The sequence below is a fragment of the Octodon degus genome, unplaced genomic scaffold (assembly GCF_000260255.1).
Source record: "Octodon degus isolate 3935 unplaced genomic scaffold, OctDeg1.0 scaffold00009, whole genome shotgun sequence".
Taxonomy (NCBI): domain Eukaryota; kingdom Metazoa; phylum Chordata; class Mammalia; order Rodentia; family Octodontidae; genus Octodon; species Octodon degus.
In genome coordinates, this window is record NW_004524585.1 from 13171053 (window position 1) to 13190083 (window position 19031).

General features: G+C 46.8%; 2 protein-coding genes across 7 annotated transcripts in view; both read left to right on the forward strand.

Moving 5' to 3' along the window:
• Atp2b4 (ATPase plasma membrane Ca2+ transporting 4) overlaps positions 1-15816 on the forward strand; it is a 102657-nt gene extending 86841 nt beyond the window's left edge. The window contains exons 18-22 of one of the 6 annotated variants that reach the window (XM_004625384.2): positions 335-546; positions 1579-1686; positions 2684-2860; positions 6565-6672; positions 11891-15816. In XM_004625384.2, the coding sequence (XP_004625441.1) occupies positions 335-546; positions 1579-1686; positions 2684-2860; positions 6565-6672; positions 11891-12205 (920 nt within the window). In that variant the 3' untranslated portion in view covers positions 12206-15816. Of the gene's footprint in view, positions 1-334; positions 547-1578; positions 1687-2683; positions 2861-6564; positions 6972-11890 lie in introns of those variants that run through there. The other 5 variants (XM_023708159.1, XM_004625386.1, XM_023708153.1 and 2 more) reach the window with 5 other exon arrangements.
• LOC101586177 (ATP synthase subunit f, mitochondrial-like) overlaps positions 1-19031 on the forward strand; it is a 290636-nt gene that overhangs the window by 53326 nt on the left and 218279 nt on the right. The window lies entirely within an intron of this gene.

Sequence of the window (19031 nt, forward strand, 5' to 3'; positions counted from 1 at the left end):
TTTAAAAGATTTGATTAAGCTGGATGTGGTGGTACACACCTACAATCCCAGCTACTCGAGAGGCTGAGGCCATTTCTAGGTCAGCCTGGGCAACTTAATGAGACCGTATCAAAATAAAAATGAAGAAGGGTTAGGGATGTATGGTCTCAGTCCTCAGTACTGCAAAACAAAGAAATAAATAAACTTGATAACAAGTATAACTCAGACACTGACCAATTAGAATGGACTTTCTCATGGCCCTGAGGCACCGGCATGGCCACACCGACACGTGCCGACTCTACCCCAGCCCTGTTGAGCCACAGGTATCCTGCAATGCTTAACCTCTCCCGACCAGGTGAGAAATTCTTTGATATTGATAGTGGGAGGAAGGCCCCGCTGCACTCCCCGCCCAGCCAGCACTACACCATTGTTTTCAACACCTTCGTGCTGATGCAGCTCTTCAATGAAATCAACTCCCGCAAGATCCACGGTGAGAGGAACGTCTTTTCAGGCATCTATCGCAACCTCATCTTCTGCTCTGTGGTCCTGGGCACATTCATCAGCCAGGTGAGACTCTGGAGCTGGGGACCTAGGAAGGCGAAGGCTGGAACCCAGGATTCCCTGAGTCCCCAAGGAAAGGGGTCGTGGTGTCGGGGGGATTGAAGCTGGGGCTGACACTTGGGGGTTCCCAGTTGGCTTCCGTTTGTACTTCACTCAAGAAGCAGGGCGCAGAGCACCAGTGGCTGTAGTGCCAGGCAGCACATTGGCTGCACGTAAGATAAGGCTTGTCGTGCTCTTTTATGATTTTCTAAATATACAAAAATTTTACAAAGTGACCAAGAAAGGGGTCACTCTTCTCTTGGCCCTTTCTGTGCCATCTGCTGGTGCACATGAAATGTGCGTGTCACATGGTGTAGGCTCCGTTCCCTTCTGTTCTGGAGAGGCTCAGGGCAGAAAGCAGCACAGTTCACAGAGCAAATATGTGTGTCATAGACACTAAACTGGCTTCTGCTGCACAGAGTGGGCTCAAGGGCACGGCTGCACTGATCCCTGCCTTGTCCTAGTCAGGTCTACTGAAACATCCAGAAGGATACAAAGGATTACAAACAGGCTGTGCAAGAAGTCCTGGGGCCAGGGAGATGGCTCAGTGGAATAAGCGCTTCCCTGGCAGGCGCAAGGGCCTGAGTTCAATCCCCAGTTCCGCCAAAAAAAAAAAAGTCCTGCTCCCCCTTCTGCAGGATAGCTCCCTTACTGCCCCTCACCTTCAGGTCCTCCTTTCCATTGCTTGCCTTCTCTTTATCACGTGCTGGCTTTGGTCACAGGAAGCCGACACCTGCCTCCACGCTGTCAGGTCTTTTATCCGTCAGTCATAGCAGTCATAGGAGCTGCGTGTGTCTCCCCACCAGTGAGCTCTGCAAAGACCCTACAGTGTCCTTCCTCGACCTCCACTCATCTCTTACCATTGTCCAGCAAGCAAATCAGGACTAAAATCACAAGGGTCCCTGGGTGCAGGACTGACATTCCTTTGGTGACACTGTCTGGAGAGTTAGCCACCCATCTGTCCCCTCCCTGAACTTGAGCTGCCCTTCTCTGTTTTAGGTTCTTATTGTGGAATTTGGGGGTAAACCCTTCAGTTGCACCAAGCTCAGCCTGTCCCAGTGGTTGTGGTGTCTCTTAATTGGGATTGGAGAACTCCTGTGGGGCCAGGTGAGTACTGGCACGTCCTCCCATGCTTTTGTGCCATGTGCAGAGTTCCCATCCTCTACCTGAGATGCAACACGCAGCTGTGCAGACTCTCGCCCCTTACCTCCACCTTCTCTCCTCCCGCGCACGTGTTCAAGTTCTCACCATCTCACAAGATCTCAAGATGGAGTGATGTCCATTTCTTCGGAGGTTTTAGTTCCCTTCTCTGACCATGCCTGGAGGCTGGCAAATACAGAGCTTTTCTGAGACACTATTAGAACTTTTCAAGGGCCGGGGAGATGGCTCAGTGGAATAAGCGCTTCTCTGGCAAGCGCAAAGGCCTGAGTTCAATCCCTGGTTCCACCAAAAAAAAAAAAAAATTTCAGTGGAGTTTTGCTTGGAAAGAAGGGAAGGGAGGTTAGAAGTAGAAGAGCTTGGGCCAGGGATAATTCCAGCTCAGTGAAATAAGAGCTTGCCTGGCAAGCACAAGGTCCTGAGTTCTATCCCTGGTACCACCAAAAAATAAATAAGTAGAAGAGCTTATAGGTCAGGTGGGGTGGCACATACCTGTTATCCTAGTACCTGGGGGTGCTGAGGCAGAAGGAGCATCATGAGTTTGAGGCCAGCCTGGGCTACAGAGTGAACTCAAGTCCAGCCTAAATGACTACTCCCAATTTGTTTCCCCCAGGTCCTAGTGTCTGTCCCTGTTTGGGTCTGTTCCATATATTCTAGTCCTCTTTCCTTTGGAGACATAAAGCTAAATGGAAAAAAAAAGATCAAAGCTAGAAAAGGGAATTACGTAACTAGGAAGATGGCTGTAGAGTACTAGACTATAAGTTCTCTTTCATGTGTCCATAAATAATACAGAAAACCTTCCTAAGAGCGTGACGGCTGGTGGGCGCTTGGTGACTACTTCCCTGAGCAGATTGGTGCTGCTCCCACTGGACGTAGTGATGGGGAAGAGGCACCTTCCAGGGATGTCCTCCAGGTCAGCTGACATCTGTGCCACTCCTGTCCTCAGATCATCTCTGCGATACCTACTCAGTCTCTGAAGTTCCTGAAGGAGGCTGGCCATGGCACTACCAAAGAGGAGATCACCAAGGACGCTGAGGGGCTGGATGAGATTGACCACGCTGAAATGGAGCTGCGCCGAGGCCAGATCCTCTGGTTCCGGGGCCTGAACCGTATCCAGACGCAGGTACTGTGTTAGTGGCCTGTCCTCACCCTGGGAAAAGAAACCTCCTTGTCTCCAGGAGTGGTGGGAGGGCAGCAGCAATGCTGGGCAGCCGCCATCTCTCCCCTGCCTGGGGCTCGCTAGCAAAGGGCAACCCTCGCTCTCCAGCTTGAGGACCTCCAGGGCAGAGGCGTCGGCGTGGCCTCCTCTGAAGCAGAGTGGCTGTGGTGCCCAGCCCGTGACCTATGATTAGCAGAGCCCTCAGCTATGAGTCACTCCAGCACCCACTCTGCCAGCCTGTGGAGCCTGGAAAGCTCCATGCAGAGGGTCTCTTGCAAGCACTATCCCTAACCCAAGGCTGGGGAACGTGTTGTCTCTTCCTGTCTTCCAAAAGGAAGGAGGGACACAAAATCCCCTGACCAGCCTCAGCAGTCACTTCATGTGACAGCCCCATGCCATTGTTTTGGTAACCAGTGTTACCTGGAGGGATCTTTGTGAAAGAAATTCATCCTTTTCTACCTTCCCCACTTGAAATGCAAGGCCATGGCGGGGAATTTGATGATTTTTTGATTTTGTACAAAGACAACAGTCTCTGAGTATCTTTTGCAGGATTCAGACTGCTTCCCAGAAAGGAAGAAGCTATCATTTCTTCACTTCACTCTTTCCCTTCTTACGATTTCTGCAATGGGCTAGAAGCTGCTGCGGCCACTCTGAAGTCCCCTGCCTGTGGCCCGTAGTGACTTTTTGTTTTGGTTTCTCTTTCTGTGCGTCACCTGTAACTACCTCGTGGGAGAATGGCAGCCCTGGCCTCGGCAGCCCCTGCTGCTGCCCCACACGCCTTCATCTTCATCATCGTTTGATGCTCCGGCTCAAGCAGCTCAGCCCGAGCGACCGAGCGCTCCAGCGTGCTCTCCAGAGCACAGGCCTGTTTTAGCCAGTTGGCTGGAGATCCCCAAATTGCTTCACTCTCAAAAACTGGCCTTGCAGAACTTGTAGAAAATTCCCCAGGGAGCCCCACCTCTGTCTGCATAGAGAAGATGGGTAGTATGAGTACTGTGAGCTGCATACCTGGGAGGAACTTGCCTCCCACAGGGGAGACGGCAGCTGAAAGGTGGGCCAGAAGAGCCAGGTAGGGGAACCCTGGGCTCCTCCCCCTTTTCTAAACTCCTCCTGCCAGGAAGGGAGATTGCAACAGGACCTACACAAACTACCTCGAGGAGTCCAGAGTTCCCACGGTCTTCCCAACCTCCCTCCAGGGTGCTGAGTCTGCTGGGTGTCCATAGAGCCTGGTGCCTTGGGACCCACCTCTAACATCCCCTGTGCTTTCCTTTGGGTCTGCTTTTTTTTTTTTTTAATAACCTCTTTGCTTTTCTTCCCCTCAGGATCACCTGCCTCCTTTTCTACTATGTGATTTTCTTCCCTAGCTAGGATTCCCTCACTCCAGTGCCTACTTGCTCCTAGTCATGGGGCTTTTTTCCCTCCACTGCCTGTTTCTGTTCCATCAACTGCGCTCCTGTCTGTCTTGTGTCGGCGCCTACAGAGCTTTAGGTATACCACTCTGCCTTGGAGCCTGAGGCAGCCAGCCAAATGGTGGGCATTAAGGCCCAGACCTAGGCACCACAGGTTAAAGATGCCCTGATGAGCAGATCGTGCCATCCTGGTGTCACTTGGCTGTGAGCAGACGAGGCTGAGTGTGCTGCATGGTAGTGCGTCCCAGCATCGAAGCCCCCCCTGCCACACACTCCTTGTCCTCAGCAGAGTGCTAACAAAATCTGCCTCCTGATTGTTGGTGCTCATGGCCACATTTGGGGTAGGAGGGGTTGCCAAGCTCTTGCCTAGTCCTGGCTTGGGATTTTTCCTCTCCCTAGTTCCAGACTGTTCTTCCTATCTCCTTTACTTTTGAGCTTTGTGGGAGCTAAAAATACTAAAAGGCTGAAATTTGGGGGATATAAAGGCTAGAAACTTGGGGAGGTAAGCCTAGAAGGCAGTTTTATCATGGAAGTCAGGTCTTGTAGCCCTAACAGGTACCAAGGAAGGTTCCTTACAGTCCCTTCTCCATGGGGCTAGAACGCTGCAGGGAGCAAACCCTCACCTCATACAGGTTCCGGCTGCTCAGTCCTCTGGAACTGAAAACTGGCATATGAGGAAGGGGTAACGTTTTAGCTCAAACTGTGATAAGAATTCAGAAATGAATACTGGAACTTTTTTTTTTTTTTTTTTTTTTTTTCCTGGAACTGGGGATTGAACTCAGACCCTTGCGCTTGCCAGGCAAGCACTTATTCTACTGAGCCATCTCCCTGGCCCACTACTGGAGCTTTTTGTGGCTTCTGAGGAAGCTTTTTAAGTAGGAGATACTCGAGTCACAAAGCACCTTCTCACCCATCTTCCCTTGGAGATGAAGAGGAGCTTCAGCGTCATGGTGCCTGCCGGGCAAGCATAAGATCCTGAGTTCAATTCCCAATTCCAAAACAAACAACAACAAAAAAGTTCCCAAGTTTTGACATTCATAAATATGTACTTTGTCTTCAGTATCTCAAATTGCGTCAGGGAAAGGGGATCGGCACCTTTCCTACACTCCTGGGGAGCTGACCCTTGGAATGAGGCATGTGGGTTTTCCCACGTGGAGGCCACCAGATCTATGAATGATAAAGAAATCTCTTTTGATTTGTTTCTTGTTACTTCGGGGTGAAGGACATGGTGATAGATTTAATGGAAGCCCCGACTGAGGCCGTTGCTGAGCAGTGAGTGGCGCTAAGTGCCTTGGTCTCTGCGGAGTAAAACGCTGACAAACAGGGACCATGCGGATGGCCCAGAGCCAGTCACTAATTTTCCCTCCCCATGCAGCTCACTCAGCTGAGTTACCAGTACTCTGCCTGACATTTCTGGGTCTCCAGTGTGTTAATGCAGCTCAATGGCATTCTCTCCGGTGGGCTTTGACCACTGGATTCCTGAGCTGCATTTCAGCCAGGGACAGGGCCTTTCCACCATGGCCAACTCTGTGTGGGCTTTTTTATTTTTATTTATTTATTTACTTATTTATTTTGAGACAGATTACAGGTGTGTGCTACCACGCTGGGGTGGTCTACTATATTTATATTTCCTTTAAATAAATGCATTATTTTCTTGGAAGTCTTCAAAAAAAAAAGTAGTTCATTTATTTGTTTTAGAAGTTCCCAAAAAGCCTAAGGATATAGCTCAGCATCATGGTGCCTGCCAGGCAAGCATAAGATCCTGAGTTTAATTCCCAATTCCAAAACAAACAACAACAAAAAAGTTCCCAAGTTTTGACATTCATAAATATGTACTTTGTCTTCAGTATCTCAAATTGCATGCCTTATTTTGAAGAGTACAGGACAAAATCATGAACAAAGCTGCCTGTTCTCTGCCCGGCTATTAGTAGTGGAGTGAGAGAAATCCTTTTAAATGTTAAAGACCCTTGGATACCTGTACACCTGAAGTGTCCACCAGAAACCAAAGGAGAAAAGAAAACTGGATTGCACTGGGTGTTAAGACTCCACAGCAAATTGTTCCTTCAGTGAATCATGATCCGCAGTTAGCCTTCCCTCCCACCGTCCCACTGCTTTGTATGTGAGAGAATCCTCTCTCCCTTTCCAGCTTCGGCCCCCTCCCCTGCTGCCTTCCCCCCCAACCCCCGTGACTCCGCCTTCCTCCTTTGCCCTTCTCTCTGACTGTGGAGCAAAGCTGTCTCACTCTCTGATTCTTTGCAGATTGAAGTTATTAACACATTCCAGACGGGAGCCTCTTTTAAGGGAGTCCTAAAGCGGCAGAACATGGGTCAGCACCTTGATGTAAAACTCGTTCCTAGCTCATCCTATGCAGCAGTTGCACCAGTCAAATCTTCCCCCACCACTTCTGTGGCTGCTGCTGCTGTTTCATCTCCTACTATGGGCAGTGAGTGATAGTCTATTATGATGCATGATTTGCTAAAATGACCACAAGAAAGCACGTGGCATCCACTTTAACCAACCATGGTTATTTTTTCCTTTTGCTTTTTCTCTGTGACACTTTGATTTAAGAGAAGAAAAGACAAAAGTCTCACTCTAAAACCAGGCTGCACATTTTTTTTATCATAATACTTTTTTAATGTTGGAAAGCTATTAAACAGTATTTTAAACAATATTCTGTTTTCTGATTGTTCCTCTGCATTGCTTGCTTGTTTCTTTTCTTGTGGTTCTTTTGTTTGTTTCGCTTTGCCTTTTAGTTTTGTGTTTTGTTTTTTGTTTTTGCTTTGTCTGAATATATTATTGTTATTCCTTTCATCTCCTGTTTTTTTGAGTCTAAGCTCTGCCACCTAAGCTTGGGGGTGAGATTAGGCTGAACTAAAGCCCAGGAAGTCAAAAAAATAAAAAATAATAAAAAAAATAAAGCCCAGGAAGTCTTTATTGGGGGTAAGTTAGGGTCTTCTTAAGAAAGGTAGGAAGAGAGCTGCTGTGCCTGTGGGTTCTTTGCCAGGCCCCCTGGAAGCCAATATTAAATTTGGTCAATAGTAATTAATAGTCATTTGACAATCACTACATTATTAGCTGGCAATGTAAGCATAAATCTGTAGCTAGCTGTGAAGAAAGAAGATACTCACTGCAAGCATAAAAGACCTCAGCCTCACTTTTTAAGGGCTTTAAACTAAAATCTGGTATAAGAATCAATCATATACCGATAGGAGAACCACATGAAAGGTTCAGAGCAATTTTTTTTTTTTCGTTCACTAAAATTGTATAGAAAGCTGGGTGTAGTGGCACCTGCCTGTAATCCTAGCCCTCGGGAGGCTGAGAGGAGAATTGCTATGAATTCGACAGCAGCCTGGGCTATCAAGTAAGCTCAAGGCCAGCCTCAACTACATAGTGAGACCCTGTCTCAAAAACAGAAACAACAACAACAAAAACTATTGGAGTTTCTGGAGAACAATCTTGTTTCAGCTTCTCCTCTAGTCTGGCCATTTTCGCCAGTCTCGGGCATCTGTTCAATTGGAATGCTGTCACCTACCAAGCTAAGAGCTAGTGCTTTCTTTGGGAAACTGTAGGACTTTGGCTGATGCCTTCCTGTTCTGACCATTTTACCTTTCCCAAATGGGAAGCAGAGAGGAGGCCGCCTCTAAGGGAGGGAGGAATTCCTTTATTAAACATAGTGTGAGTTTCAAATACCTGAGTGTTCAGTTTGTCACTTTCTCCCCCACTCCCAGCCCCATCCCCTAACCCTGGGACTCGGGGTGAAGAAAGATTTGCGTTGCCTGTGGTTCACATGATTGTGGGCTGGCCCACTCTTAGGGTGTTTTTTCTTTTTAGCCAACTATCAGTTGGGTATCTGGCATGGGTATAGAGGTGTGGGGACAGAGATACCTGCTGTCTCTTTAGGCCCAAAGACAGACAAGAAAACACTAATATGTCTTACCTGCAAATAGCCAAAAACCTCTTGCTCTAATCCGTCATGGTCCTCTCCTAATTCCTTTGTCTTCTTTGCTCACCATCCCTGCCTAATTAGCTTCTGTCCTTTGTACTGACTCCTCTCTGGTTGGAAGAGTTAGTGTCAGATGCCCCAGTGATCTGACAGTGGTGGGAGACTAAGAGGCAGCATCCAGGGAGCTCTTGCTGGGGGAAGGTCGCCCTGAGCTCTCTCCACTCAGTGAGACAAAATACACCTGCTCTTTCTCCAGCTGTGCCTTCTCCCTGGGGATCCTAGAAGTTAGAGCCATGTACTTTGAATCTCATTCCAGCTCTCCAATAAATTGTACTTTATTCTGTAGATCTGTACAATTTCTCTAGCAACCACCTGACCCTTCTCTTCCTCTGGCTTCTGAAATGGGAGTAAAATACTAGCTGAGACAATGGAGTCTTCATCTGACCTCTCCTGAGCTCCACGAAGTAACCTTTACCATCAGATCTGATCTGAAGGCCAGCCCGCTTGGGGCTCTTGAGTCATGAGAATTGCCTTCAATCAAGCCCCAGAGGCTCTGAGGACTGATGCCCAGGGAGAGAAGGGCTGGGCGGCAGAGAGGACAGTGAACAAGGCTTGCAGCACACCTGCTGCCCTGGCCCCATACACTGCTCCCCTACCCGGTGCCGTACTCCAGCAAGGGGAGACGCCAGCCTTGGGCAGACTGTGGTGACATGCTGTGTGACTGCGTACCAGCCTGTGTCCTCTGAACCTGCTGCAGTCCTCTGCTCCCCCCCCCCCCATACACACACACACAGGTGATGCTCCCTGGCTCTCTGACTCGCCTCCTCTTAAGCTTCCCTTACAGGTGGCTGGTTTCCCCTTAGACTCCAGGGTCCTGCAGTCTAGCTGAATGACTGCTGCTTGCACCCCCAAAGAAAGTTACTTTATCTTTCCACCTACCCCTTGCAGTTCACTTATCTCCTCGTTTGTCTACCTTCACAGTGCCACTGGTTGCCCCAGCAGGTGAGAGCCAAAGTCAACAAACGGGGCTCCGGGTCTTCACTCCAACCCTGATATTTAAAAATCTGTTTGTTTTTTTTTTTTTTTTTTTTTTTTAATCATGGATTCCATATATAATACTTTTGATGAGGTATGCGATTGCTTTTAGAAAACAGAAGCAAGAAGTTTAAAAATCATTGATAGAAAGCTGATGAACTGATGGTATAAAAGACACCTGCTTTCCTGTAGATTTGAAGAACAGACAAATAAATTGGGCTTTTATGACTCCTACAGAGGTGAGATGGCTTTAGGCCTGTGCTTTAGCCAGAGGTATCTGTTTCCATGCCAAAGGAGAAGGTACTATTTGAGTTAGGGCTCACTTATCCAAGTTGCCTTGCTCTAAGATCTGGTGTAGACAATCTGAGTCCACCCTGAAGGTTAGATGGAGCCTCCACTCCACCCATCTCACTGCTGTTTGGAGCAGAAACAACGTGATGGTAAAATTCACCATTATGCAGTCAGTAAGTCATAAAGGGATAGACAGAAGAACGGTGCTCACTTTCTGTTCTGCATGGCAGGTGTGCACTGAGGTTCTTTTGAGTTGAGGTAGTAAGTGGTAAGACGTCCTTTGCTGTAAGCATCCTCAGTTCTGGGTGGGCCAGAGGCTATGGAGAAGTGAGACGAGGCAAGGTGAACCCTGGCCCACAGGCTTGTGGTGAGGCTGCCTCTAGCCCAGGCAGGTGGACCCCGCAGGACTGATGGTGAGGCTGCCTTGTGTAGTGTTCTTGAAGGCTCTGTATGATGGTAGGAAGTGCTGGACAGGAGCTCCAGTTTACTTGTCTGTATGATCTGCTGGCTCTACATTCTCCTGAATATGTATTTGTATATATATATATTTGCCTAATGAACGGAGGAATGGAAGATATACCGTGGCAGCATGTGTCTGTCCTTCATAGCCTCCTCCCCACGTTAGTGAGTACTCATTACTCTCATTTCTTTCCTATGAGAAGAATTTTTGGACAAGGCTAGGATTGGTCACCTCTCCAAAAGTAAGGCTGCATCCAGTTACTTACCTTTCCCTGGCCTTCCTCTCCAGTATCTCTGGAATGCAACTCTCCTCCACCCCAGTTTTACCACCCTAGATCCTGAGCCATCCTTCAGAGGGACCCACAGGTCAGAAACGCAGAACTGCGAAAAGAGCTGGTGCCTATGGATAAACAAAAGCTGTTGACAGGAATCAAGTATTGTCAGATTGTTTTTCCCTCTTGACTTTGAATTGACTGAATGTCTTCCTTCTTTGTGTAATAGGACAGACTTTCACAGGGCACCCACTGCATCTCCTTTTGCCCAGTAGAACTGCCAGCTGTTTCCCTTTCTTTTGCCCTCTTCCTCTGCCCCATCAAAAAGACTGCATGTTTGCAGTCTGCTTCCTGGATCAGGTTTCTTCCTGGTCTAGCTCTTCCCTCCTCCACATACAATGACCTTCCTCTTCCCAAGCTGAAAACAGCTGGAGAGAGCAGCCTACTCCAGCACACTCCTGTGGATCAGAGTCGGGCTAGGATGCCAGTTGTGAGATCCAGGCTTTCTTAGCAGAGCCAAAGTGTCATTCACATCTTCTAGGAGAAAGAAAGAAGGGTTCCAGGAGGGCACACAGTGAAGGTTGTGGGATGTAAATTATATGCATGTCTTCTGACTAGGCGGGCAGATTACTAAATTGGAGTGTTTTAATTTCCTGCATGCCACTGAATGAAGACTGGTTTGTCTGCCTGGCTGCACAGTGTTCACGGTCACTTGTCACCTGATACGTATTATGTGCAGATTGATATGTGTTGGATCTTTGAGGGATTTAAATGGATCACTACACTTCCATGTGTAATTTTTTCTATTCCACATGCACAAAATGACCTCAACACAGAAATGCGTGTGAAGCATCTCTTTAAGTTTGGCTATTAATTTGCACCTAGTTCCAACACCTTTGCCCTCTATCCAAAAGAACTAATGAGTCTTTTTGTTTTGTGTTTCATTTTTAAGAGTGGATTGCTTGGATGTGCTAACTTTGTTCTGGGTTTTCTACTTTTAAAATACAACCTTTGAAACATCCTGGTTTGTCATCACTCTTCTCACCCTAGTGCTTGACATTTGAGTCATGTAATCTGTTTGTTTGTCTATCTATCTATCTATCTATCTATCTATCTATCTATCTATCTATCTACCTACCTATCTATCTTCCTTCCATTCTTTCCTTATCTCTCTCTCTCTCTCTCTCTCTCTCTCTCTCTCTCTCTCTCTCTCTCTCTTCTTTCTTTTAAGGTTTAACCCTAGGGTTATGGTTGAACCCAGGGCCTCTAGTGAACTGTATTATCAGCCCTGTTTTGTTGTTTTGTTTTGTTTTTGAGACAGGGTCTCATTGAGCTTCTCAATTGCCCAGGCTGGGCTTGAACTCACAATCCTGCTTCAACCTCCCGTGAGCTGTTGTGCCCAGCTTGGCCATGCTGTGTTTATATATGCCCCATGATCTCTTTTTATATATTTGGTTTTGGTTGTTGAATGGCCATGTTTCATAGCTTGAATTTCGTTTCATTCCTCAGACCATTAGTTCCTTGTGCTGCTACCCAATTCTCACCTCCCTATTTTCTCATCCTCCTTTTCCTTCCCCTGGTATAGATCAAAGTGGTCAGAGCATTCCATAGTTCCCTCCATGAAAGCATTCAGAAACCCAAGAACCAAAACTCCATCCACAACTTCATGACCCACCCTGAATTCACCATAGATGAGGAGTCGCCACGAACACCACTGTTGGATGAGCAAAAGGAAGAAGACCTTGAAGATGTTTCTGAGACTGGGACTACGGTGCACTCATTGGAAGATGAGGTCACTGCACGTGCTAACCAAAACAACAATGTGGTGGATTGCAACCAAGTGCGAATTGTTCCCTCCCATTCAGACAACCCTCTACAAAACCTGGAGACATCGGTTTGAACTTTCATTCTCTGACTCCCACCCCTGTTGTCCCTATTTTCCTCTTCATCTGTCCCATCTATGAGGTGATGATGGGACTCTCACTGTCATGTCAACTGCTCCTAAGTGTGTGAGACCCTTCCCCCTACCTGACTATGAAGAAGCAAGAACACAGACCTGCAGAGATTTCAACTTAAACTTGAGTTTGTAGCAGGACCCAAGCAGGTAATTGTAGAATCTGTTCCTTGGGGCATCAGTTGTCATTTGTAAAGGAACGTGGCCAGTCCTCCTGGCATCAGCCCATCCCAAATTCTCCCCAGTGTTCGTACATGTCATCATCTCCCACCTTCTGGATTTTATCCTCTGAGGCTCTACCATTTGTAAGCTAGGGCTTTAGAGAGAGCTAAATGTCCACAAATGAAATTTGTTGATGCAAGGATAGAATGTATATGTCAGCCAGTATAGTGATGGTTTTAAAAAAGCTTTTCCTGTTTTGAAAACTTACACCTGAAGGCCTCTAGCTTTTTCTGCACCTGGTGTTCTTTGGTCTTTTGTGACCCTGTCATCCATCCTTTCACTTTTCTAAAAATTGCGATAATTAAGAGAATGAAAGGGACTTGATTCAACTTTGACCATCCTCCTTTAGGGCCTCAATGGAACCCTTGACTTGGTTCTAGAGGCAGATGGGTTTCTTTGCTAAAAGAGTCCTTTTGAGGCCATTAGTAGCTGATGAGAATGTTTCCTCTTGTTGCCAAGTTAGCGTCTGCTTCTAGACTGCCATCTTGCCAGGTGTATGTGGTCTTTATGTGCCAGAGAGATCACTCTTGACCATGCAGCTTAACGTGTGTAATACAAGTGCATGCAGTTTTTGCTATGGGCCTGAGCATCTTTCTGTTCCAAAAGAATGCATTTGGTATGGCCCTGCCTGCTAACTCATCCTGGAGTTTGAGGACCAGAAGCTGGCAGGCCTGGGACAAGACAGACCATCAAATCAGACTTATGGGGTCCTCCTTGGGGTAACTGCTGCTTTCAAAGCCATCTCCAGGGCTCCTCCGGGATAAGACCTGATTGTTGAGGGAGTGTTGAGAAGCCAAAGAGCCACTCTGGCTGGATCTAAGGAAACCCCCCTGCAGGCTCTATAAACCTTGAGCTTAGGTGCTTGGGTCCCCAGCTTTGACCTTCTCTTCAGTTTCCTAATTCTCCTCTTTGCAAGGTCCATAGTTTGTTCAGACTCAGAATGTTCCAGCCTTTTGTGAACATTCTGATTTTGTAGATACAAGTAGGGGGGAGGTGCCATGGCATTGCACACAGACTCAAGGAGGAAAACCCAGGCCCTGGACAGCACCCCCCCCCCATCCACCTTGAGTGTTCTCTTTGCAGCGTGCTCCAGCTGCCGACCATGAGAGCCCTGTGCCATCTTTCCCTTCTTGCCCCACATCCACCTGCTTCTCAGGACTTGGGGACTCAGCTAAGACTTCCTGGGACAAGGTGGAACCACATTAGCAGGAGCTTCGTGTTATCCCTGCTGGTACTAAGCTCTCTTGTGAAGGTGAAGCTAAGGGAAGTCCCCAATTCCCACCTCCCATTAGACCAGCAAAGCCAGCCCCCTCTTCCAGAGTGTTGGGACTATGGAGGAGGCAGTAAGGCCCTTAGGAACTGCCACATTGCCACTTGAGAGAGGAAGGTGACCTGAACCTACCCATCCAGGCTTTTCTTCCAGACCCATCCTCCCTCGCCCCTTGCACCTGAGCTGTCCTAGGTTAAGAAGAATAAAATACAATACACAATCTGTCATTATAGGAAAACAACCTTGATTTTGGTGTTGTGAGTGTTACATGTTTCAGCAATCTTTTCTTTGTCTTAAATACTCATGGGGAAAAAAACCAGCTTACCCAAGGTGTGAAGTGTTCACACACATACTTATTAAGTACATTGGAAGATTTAATTCTGTCACGTCTTTTATTACCTCAGATCATTTAAAGAAGCAAGCCAATACCAAGCTTTGGAGGCCATTTTACCATTCCTGCCCCCAAAAGACTCTCATGGTGCCAGACAGGTTACTCCTGAGGTCTTGTGTCTACTTTTTTAAAGTCAACGGTGTGTGTGTGTGTGTGTGTGTGTGTGTGTGTGTGTGTGTGTGTTCTAGTTTCCATAGAGAGAAAATATAGAAATATTATGCAAAAATATAGTTTTCTTTAGATCAGAAACTGATATTTTTGAGTCAGCCATATGTATTTTCTTTGAAGGGTTTAAAATAAAAGTAAGCACCGTCATGTAAGCCTGTGGAAGGGAGCACATAAACAGCTGACTGGCATGACAGGTGACTTAGTATACTTGTAATTGGTTTCAAAACCAATACACTGTACTTCCTTTCTCCAAATAGCCATCTTTATACTTAGGGAAAAAATTTGTTGGGTTTTAGACTTTTTTAATATAAATTGTGTTGATATGAAATTCAGTTTAAGTGTTTATGTGCATATGTTTTTATATATATAAGTTTTTTTCTATTTAGTTTCAGTGATCCAACTGGCAGTGAGTAAATATGGCGTAAGTTAATGCTTTTCCCCAAAATGGTGCTTTGGATTTGAAAAGGGTCAGGTGGGGAGGAAGAGAGAATGGCATCCTGGTTCCTGTCTGGATAACTCTAGAAAATGAACAACCAGCTGTGGCTAGGGAAGAGGACGTCCAGCAGAGAGACAGTATCAAGCGGGTGGCTGTGTGCCCTGTCCCAGCCCTGCAGAGGTGGGCTGCCTGGCTTCTCTGCAGCCAGTAGTTAGGGTCAGAAGCCTTCTGTGGACTCATGTTTCTTGAGAATGAGCCCACAGAGTATACCAGAGACGGATGATCTCTCCTGGTTTGTGGGGACACTCGGATTTATGGTTTGCATTTTTTTTATGGTTCTCTCACTCCTTGTTCCCCTGGAGTTTTTCCATTAGTGAGTTTTTGTGCAAGGATCTGAGCTGTGACTTCTTTCTCCCCTAGAAAGGTTTTGTGCAGTATGTTAGATGAGAGACAGAATACCAAGTAGAAAAACAATGGCTGGTTCTAGCCCTGGGTGACAGTATCGGGGCTGTGTCTTTCTCTTAGGCATCTTCTGTCCTCTGAAATGACTCTCCCATCTCTTAAAAATACCGAGAGAGAGCCTGTCTAGAAATCCCTCCCTTTGTGGAATATTATGGATTGGGTTTTCTTCCCTTTGAGCTTTAGTGGGGAGAGTTTGCACAGATACGTCTGAGTGATGACCTCACTGCCAAAATCCTGGAGGGCGTGGCAAATACGAACGTGCCAGAACACCTCTTGATGTAGCTCTCCTTTCTTTCTTACCTCCCGTGTCCTACGATCGAAGCCACCCATGGCACCACACCGTCTTCACATATGCTCACCTTTCAGAACTAGGGACCACTGCACTGCACTAGTAGGGGTGGGCACTGACAAATGCCTGCTATTCTTAAGCCATTCCAACCTCTTCCTCAGAGTAGACCAGACCTTTATTTAGCTCAGTGCCAGAATTTTTGCCTTCCCATCTCTGCAGTTAATACTTGCTATGCCCTTTCCGCATTTCTTTTTATTTTTTAATTCTTCCCCAGTACTGGGGATTAAACCCAAGGCCTTCTTCACACTGAGCTACATCCCCAGCCCTTTAGAAAGTTGTTTTTTGTTTTTTTGTTTTTCAGACAAGGTCTGGCTAAGTTGCCCAAGCTGGGTGCAAACTTGCCATCTTCCTCCTCAGCCTCCTAGGCACACACTACCACACAGGCGCACTTTCCTCTTGATTGGGAAAGATGGAGGGAGATGAGCTTCCTGTTACTGAATCAGCCTTTGGTTCATGTCTTCTCCCCTTTTGTATATATGCCGTATGTGAATATGCCATATATATGTGCCAACAAATCTATCTACGTTGTTTTTTCAAATCAGCACGCAGATAGGATTTTGAGTTTCTTTTCAATCACTAGTATGACAAGCACTGGTATTTTTGTACAAAAAAGAAAACCAAACAAAAGATTGACTATTGTGGTCTGCATGACAAACAAATGGTGGCCTCAAAGCAGTGTGTCCCTGGAGTGTGCGGCCACCATTCGCAGTTCAGTTCAGCAGCGCACCTGATCTACATTTGCATTTTGATATTATTTAAGCTCTGTGTGCAATGTTTTGCATGTATTTATATGGTTCTTAGGGGAAAATGCTATGAACTGGCAAATCTGAAATTCAAATGTGTTGTTCCACTGGGACGAGAAGGAGAGAAGAGGGATTTCCAGAGGAATAATTTTTTGGAATCGATAAAGCTTTTTGCTGATGAGCAGAAACCAGTACTGCCATGCACTGAATAAAAACCTATGCCCACTTGTAACTCTGCTGTCCTCAGTGTGTCTCCTCTACGTTTCTGTAGTGCCTGTTGGAATTAAAAAGGAAGCCGCCATCACTGCCCCATCAGGGCAAGCATAGGGCCAAGCTGGTCCCTGCAGCTGACATGCTGCCCTCCGCTCTCAGGCCTGGCTGCTGGTACTGGGCTCTTGCAGTGCACTCTAAGCTCTGCTAGCCTTGCCCAGTGAGGTGAGACTGGTAGAGACCCCTGCACGCCTTTGTAGAAACTGAGTTACCTGTGTATTAGTAGCTTTTCCCCTAAAAATCCACCTCCCCTATGTCCCATAATTGTAGAAATGGTTTTATTCGTTAAACCTCTAGCTTTGACCCCAGTTTCAGGTCAAAACAGGTTATTTACATACTGAGATTTCATGTCTCAGCCAGCTTCCTACAGCTCTGACCCAGGTGCACAGCAAAGTTCTCTACTCTCTAAAAACGACCCTGTCCACTCCCCGGGGTACACTTAGGACAAGTATGCTAAAGAACACCCCAAGCTCCTTGGCTGTTCCCACAGGCTCCTTCCTTCTTTAAAACCAGCCTGGGTTGGAGGACATTCCTACAGCCAGAGGGTTTATCCCTTTTCCTGCTGGTCCTAGGTCGCTCTCCACAGGCAAAGACACACTGTGCACTGGAAGGTAGAGGGGGGAACTCATTCATTAATTGATTTAAGATAAACTTAAGTTTTCTTTAAAAGTAACCAAAATTTATTTGATAACAGGAATCCTAGTCACAATAGAACTGAAGTTTAATTTTTCCCTTGTAATCCACTTACTAGAGATCCTGGCATGGTGGCATATGCCTATAACCCTAGAACTCAGGAAGCTGAAACAAGAGGATCATAGTGAATCAAGAACAGCTTGTAGGGGATGGCTCAGTAGAATAAGAAGCGCTTGCCTGGCAAGCACAAGGGCCTGAGTTCAATCCCCGGTGCTGCCAAAAAAAAAACCCAGTTTGGGCTATATCTCGAGTCCAAGGCCAGCCTGAGTTACATAGCAGGACTATGTCTGAAACACCCCACCCCCATAAAATACCCTTATTAGTAAGGATACAACACGCACTCATCCGTACAGTCCTTTCTAAAGCTCGGCTTTGTACTCTCCCGTCTTGGTTCACCAAGTCCTTGGTTTATGCCTCTGCTATACCAACAGAGCATCCATAATTCATAATGCTTTGGAATACAGTGAGGGAAATGACCTCCAAGCATCAGTCTGGCCGAGTCCTTCAGCCCAGGTGACTATGAGGAAAGCACATTCCTTTCCCCATCCTCAGTTCTAGGAAACAACTGCTTGGCCCCATGTCTTGCCGATGGCTTGTAAGGTCCTTTCTTGGCTAGCATATCCTTTCCCTGTGGCCACTGGCTGGCTTCAGAGTGCTCCACTAAGCCAGCCCGGTTCTCTCCTGAGCACACATATGGCCAGGGAACTCTGACTGTGGCAAACCCAAAGGTGATTCATTGAGGGCCAGCAAACTGGGTATCATCCCCTGATCTAGGTCTATTATGGCATAACCCTCCTGCCTCTGAGAGCAAGAAGAAAGATGAAAATTCCCCATTCTTTACTCACAAATAATTTGGGAACTCCACTGTCAATAAATGCAAACATGGTACTATCTTGTGTGTGGCGCCATTACCACCAGCTACCTCGAGCATGAACCCGAGTCATGAAAGGTAAGCACCTGGATTTGTAGATCTTGGAAATAGTGGCTTCTGGGCCAACTACCCTAATTTGAAGCCAATCATCAAGAAGTCTTCTCTAATCTTTTCAAGTAACACTTCTCTGTCTTCAGAAGATAGGGACCTGGAGAGCACTTTGGGTGGCCTCCTGCTGTGCAGTGCCACCCTACACTTGCTCACAGAAAGAGCTAAGTGGGCTGCATACTTGGAAAGGCAAACTCCAACTAGAAATTTAACTGCTGCACAGGAAACCTAAGAAGGCAAATATTTGAGCTGAGTGACCAGTGCCATCCCATGGGGGTGTATCTGTCCCTCTTCCAAGACCTAGGAGGTCCAAGCTCATACTATTTGGAACCGATAAAGCTTTTGCTGATGAGCAGAAACCAGTACTGCAATGCACTGAATAAAAACCTATGCCTACTTGTAACTCTGCTATCCTCAGTGTGTCTCAGCCACATTTCCTTAACGCCAGTTGCTGTTGGCATTAAAAAGGAAGCTGCCATCACCGCCCCATCAGGGCAGCCACAGGGCTCAGCTGGTCCAGTGTCCAAGTTCACACTACTTGGTTTCTCCAGTGTCTTGGTAACAGAGGTAGCACATTTACTATCTCCTAATGCTTGTTTTTTCTAAACGCAGCACATCTGATTTAGTTACTGTGCTTAGAAATATTGCTTTAGAAGAAAGACCTTAACTTGTGTTTTAAAACTTCAGGTCTGGGGCTGGTGAGATGGCTCAGTGGTCTAAAGCACCTACTTAGAATAAGCTAAGCTAAGCAAAACACAGGGACTGCAGTTCAATCCCCCAGCACCACAT